The 5500-nt window shown below is 41.1% G+C and overlaps 1 protein-coding gene across 1 annotated transcript; it reads right to left on the bottom strand. All coding sequences in view use genetic code 11, as the record gives it.

Moving 5' to 3' along the window:
* Positions 1 to 2241: 2241 nt before the first annotated feature.
* On the bottom strand, positions 2242 to 4751 carry EGR_09954 (hypothetical protein; the record flags this gene model as incomplete). Its single annotated transcript, XM_024499203.1, has 3 exons — positions 2242 to 2381; positions 2419 to 2539; positions 4605 to 4751. The coding sequence occupies 3 exons, from the start codon at positions 4749 to 4751 to the stop codon at positions 2242 to 2244; spliced, it is 408 nt and encodes a 135-aa protein (XP_024346387.1).
* Between the last annotated feature and the right edge of the window lie 749 nt (positions 4752 to 5500).

The raw sequence follows: 5500 nt of genomic DNA on the forward strand, positions 1-5500 counted from the left end.
GCATATCAAAACAATGCACCTATTAATCATCATTCACAATTAATCTCTTGTCATGTCATCAAAGCATTCTGAGTGGAGAGGTAAAATTTGGCACGTATGACTCAAATATCTCGTCCTTGAAAGTATTGCGAATCATTGGACAATGCGAACTGAGGACATGGCTGAGTAGTCACAGAACACGGTGCATCGGATTTCCTAGATCATTCTAACGGCTGAAGAGAAATCAGTGCTTCACCTACCACCTGTATATTTTACTATTCATTAACTTCGCAAATGTAACAACTTTCCTTCACATCATATGGGCTGTGAAAATGTTAATATCACTAGAATTACAAATTGATGAGCTTTAAACGCAAGCAGAGGCTTACTATACAGGCCAGAATTCAGCCATTTACATTTTAGTTAATATAATACCTTACTTGTCCATGTTGCCTTTCAGAAATTTTGCTAGGAGAAGATGTAAAGTGATCTGATTCAATGTGAGACTACTTAAGGGATGCAGGTTTGCCACTAATTCGAAGTTGTGCCCGTCTTTCTAAGCCCCTATTAGCCTCTGGAGACAATGTTGCTCAAAGGCAGGACTTAAATATGCATAGCTTTGTGGTCTTGGTCTTGTGCAAGCATAAAATAATTAGCGTTTGGTAAGAGTCACTTCGTTCCTTCTGGTAAAGAAGTCCACGCATATCCACTGGAGGTGGATACGTTTACCATAGCGGTTCACTGGAGGCTGTAGGTCAATACGCCCAATTCTTACAATGGTGCTGTCTCGTCAAACCGATTGACTTTGCACTGCTTACAGAAGAAGGTAAGAGACATCTTGGTCAAACGAGCCCCAACTAACCATTGTTAGAGAGCATACAATACTATCCGTATGAGGCAGGTCCTCATCTACGTTGACGATTATTGTCACTAACGTCAAGGAATATTGCGACAAAGTGCCAGACCTTAATAACGACATAAAGAAGCTACTAGTGCATTAATAAGCTACATTCTTCATTAAGAAACGCCTATTTAAACTCTCACAATGCTCCTATTCATACAACAATAAAAAACCCCCGCCTTCGCTCAGGTCTGATAGACTATTACAATTGGTCGGTGGGATGGAATTGAATTTTAGAAATAAATTTTTCGTAGATTTGCACTGAGATTGGATTTGCTTAATATAGGTCTCCCCTACAGTTTACAGAGGAACATACGATTGATTGACGCATTTGTTTCGTTGCTTGAACAAATATCAATAAAATGGCCTCATGTTGCAACCGATATTTGTGCTAAAATATCCTAGAATTATTCCATCTGATTTCAAAGCGATGCCGCATCATTAGTTTTTTAATACGTACTACTCTAGTACTCGTCTGTGGCCAGCCCCTCATTTCCGTGACATCTGTTTGCCAATTTCATTGTACCATCTTCCTTCAAGTAATCCCTAGCGTGCCGTAAGACAGCGTCAGCTGTAAATCTATGAAGCTTGCTTGAAACCCTTCTCAAGAAATAGGAAAGACGTAAAGTAGAATGAAAAAAGAAAAGTAAAGAGTGGATAAGTTGGTGAACATGCACGGCTTATCCGCGTCTCCATCACACCCTACTTCTACATGGCTTCCTTCCCATCCTCACTTCGCCATCCAACTCCCACTTCTTCCACACCTCCTCTCCTCATCTACGTCTAGCATCCCCTTCATTTACAACACTTTATTTCCTGGTATAACTTTACTACTGTCGCATAAGAGGGAGAGCATGACAATCCTTTTATGCCAATTCCGTTATATCCATTGCACTCTCTTCATTACTGTAGCCCTTTTGATATGGAAGAGTAAAAGAAGAACACTTAGGAAAGCAAATAGCCAAATTATTGCTCTTCCAGTTCTTTCTCATTCATTTCTCCCCCGCTCCTAATATCATCAAAAATCTTCTCTTCTCTCGATGATCCCACAGCTCTGCCTTGACGAAGAATCAGTGCTTTCAAGTCAGCTGAAATGGAAGGAACTAAAGTGGAGGTCAATGGAAAGGAATTGTAGGAAAAGTTTATGTGGAAACCGAGGGAGCCAATGTCTATAAACCCTATCCGCCGCATACACACCCTCATAAACAAGGCAAATGATCTGCCACTAATAGCTTTAATGAATGCCACGCCATACTAGTCCCAGTTTGGTTCTGGGCGCATAACTAACGTCTACCGTGTTGACTGACAAGTCTTCCTATGTCTGACAAGTTGACTACTCTTGTGACCAGAGTCGAGGATTATCAACCCCGGGAGCGACATCTACGGCCGATTGGTCTGTTGTGTAATTCCACGATAGCGTCAGACATGCGTTCTACAAGCTTCATGAAGCAACACCCCAATCCCTCCAAGTAATCCGTGGTTACTTCCAATTCAGTCATTCCTGGGATTAGAAAAAAAACATTTCTTGTGATACTTACGCCTTATGGCTATTTCTAGGAGCGCCACGGTTGCAATCACTTCACCATCATCTTCAGGATTAGCAACATGGAGAGAATGAGAGGTGCCATCTGATTGCGCTTGTGTGGAGGAGGCGTTTCTCTAAATTTGGGGACAGGCCTAGAGGCACCTTTCCCAGACGGATATTACATTTGTCATTCTAAAGGTGAAACAAGAGCCCTATTGAATGATGGAGGTAATGTTGATTATGAGTACCTATCAAAACAACTTGAGCACTCAAATAACCTCGAGAAGGATTTGCTAGCCCGCCCTCTCCCTATAACATATAAACCCAATGAATTGGAGGAAACGCAGAGTGAGGCATACACGAACGAAGTTTTAAGGCCAGGTATAATAAAAAAGTAAGTAGAACAAAATTAACTAGTTAATTATTTCCTTGATTTTTACCTATGGTTTGTGGTCTCTTACCTTTGTCAAGAAGAATAAGCACAGTAAAGTCCTGTGCACAAAAGTGAACAGACAAACAATTTACTAACACCACTACTCGTCGTTGCACTTGGCCACTGGTCCACAAATGTCACTGAGTTAAAAAGTAAAGGATTTGAACTCGTTTAAAATACTTTTAACACGCATGGAGGAGTTTTGTCCCCTTTAGCTACTACAGTTTACTGTGCATTAGTAACGAAAATGCAACAGTTGGAGGGAAGTTTTGTAGTTTGATAACCAAGGGAGGCAGTGATCCGTCAATCAGCAGTAAGGTGGCATAGAGAAAAAAATTTGGACTTGAAGAGGGAGGAGAAAGCAGGGGTTTTCTAATTACAGTTAAAGGGATATCTCCTCTCACTAATTCCCCATGGTAATCTCCAAATAACCCTTAATCGTGGTTCATAATTCTTCATCAGTAGGCAAGAACCAAGAGGGGCTTTATCAAAGTGGGAACCTCAGCAATTCATCTCCTCCACCCCACTCTGGAGAGAAATCTTTCAAGTTAAATCCATGCGGTGCAGTCATGGACCACATTTTCGTCAAGCTACCAAAACCTTCAAACCCTTTATGAAGCAGACAGGCTCGAATTGCTTCCATTGACATTGACCAACGTTTGCTGAAAAGTGGAATAGAAACTCGAGAAAAGTAGGAGAGAGCGCACCACAGCCAGCTGCATCGGATAGGCCAAAAGACAATCACCGAGGTCCTAATCAACCTCTTGCACGATTTCTGTCTCTCAGCCCATTACCATGTTCTCCAAATAGAGGCAAAATGCAAGACAACCCGTACCCTCAAAATTATTAAAAAAACATTGGAATAAGATAAATTTCTTAAATTGTAACAAAAATGAGAGAAGAAAAAGGAGAAGAAAGCTGTACAGAAAAACAACAGGAACACATTTAATGAAGCAGAGCTGTATGAAAACGAAAAGGGAAGAAACGAAGGAAATTTTACGATCATGGAAGAGGAAACACGGCATCTCTTAAATGCTTGATGATTTCCATGCCCACGCACAAGGAAAAATCGTATAAACTATTTTTTAAAAGATTTCCCCTCCCCCTCCTCACAAAAAGGCAGAGAGGAATGGAAAATAAGAAATAAAAACTTTAGTAAAAATGCAAAAAGATTAAATTTATTTTAACAGAGAACTCGTAGGTTGGAGAGCACTAGGTTAAAATTTAGAGAAAAAAGACAAAAAAGACGAAAAGCAGAGGGCTGGTAAAGGCTTGAGAAACACGCAGAGAAGGGAAGAATGAGGCTGGGTGGTGAGAGAATAATGGAAAGTTCAAAAAAACACTATTTATAAAATCTAAAGAAAAAAATCATGAGGAAGTAATACGTTAAATAAATAAACGTTACTTGAAGTTTTATGAAATTGGAAAAATTTGAACCTGAGAATTTCTTGTAGTCGCCTTATCCATCAGTTATCAAAATGCCCAAAAGGTAGGGAGAGAAGATGTGTGGGGTGGAGGAAAGAAATCCGGTTGAGAAGCGTGGCAAAAAAGAAATGAGAGAGTGTTGATGAAATAAATCAGTTAACACAGGGTGACGTCTTGCCAGAGATTGACAATTTGGCAGGCTTGAACGCATCAAAAGGCAGTAGACTGATAAATCAGCTCTAAGGTCATTTATTTGAGGCTATTCAGAGAACTAATACTCCATACCTAAACGGAGGGAGTCAGTCAGCGAGCTTGAGGCGAAGAAGAATAGAGGTGAGAACGAGAAGAAGAATGGAGAGTTCGGTGGATGTGGAGAAGGAGGTAGAGGTGAAGTTGGAGGCGAGGGCGGAGGTAAAGGTGGAGGCGGAAGCGGAGGAAGGAAAGATGAAGGTGAAGAGAAGAAGAGGGCGAGAATGGTTGAGGCGCATTCAAGCTCGTGTAAAGAGCTGCCTTTGTCCACCCTTAATCCGTGCATGTGTTCTAAAGAAGACTGAAGCGTTATGATTGAATTTACACGTAGCATCATATTATAAAGGACATTCCAAATATGCGTAATATCACCTCACATGTAGTTTTGCTTTTGCAATTATTCGCCTAGCAGAGAAATCCATCCGCAGCACCAGCACAAGATGACAGATATTGATCGTCCTCCTATTATTGCATTGGTTTGCAACGCTAATGAATTCACGATGAGGCACGGAGGAGAGTAGAGAGGCAGTTAATACAAATTATCCTCTTCCATACAGTATTTAAGACTGCAAAGTTGGATTATATGGACCCCTTTTTATTGTCTTTGCTTTCCTCCATTCGGTAAATTAATCCTTCTGATGTAATGACTGTTGCATGTGGTGAGGTGAGAGCTGCACCTACGGCAGCAGCAGTATCAACGACGAAGTGGATGGTGGGTGGTAAATTGAGAATTATAGATGTAGGTGTGGATGGAGAAACGAAGAGCGAGGTGAATGAGACAGAGGAGTTGGAAGAGAGAGGAATTAGATTGAGAGGTGTTCAGTGCCGATCAGCGCATTCTTGCTCGCGCGTGGCATTTTGCCCTGTGTAACTAGGCCTTTTGAGGCACGGATGCAGATTGTTCAGCACATTCCGGTTATTTTACCTGTGACGGCCGCTAATATTGCAAATATATTTCGCATTTGTTGTTTCCTTAACTTTAAACCTT

Source organism: Echinococcus granulosus (assembly GCF_000524195.1).
Source record: "Echinococcus granulosus chromosome Unknown EG_S00178, whole genome shotgun sequence".
NCBI lineage: Eukaryota > Metazoa > Platyhelminthes > Cestoda > Cyclophyllidea > Taeniidae > Echinococcus > Echinococcus granulosus.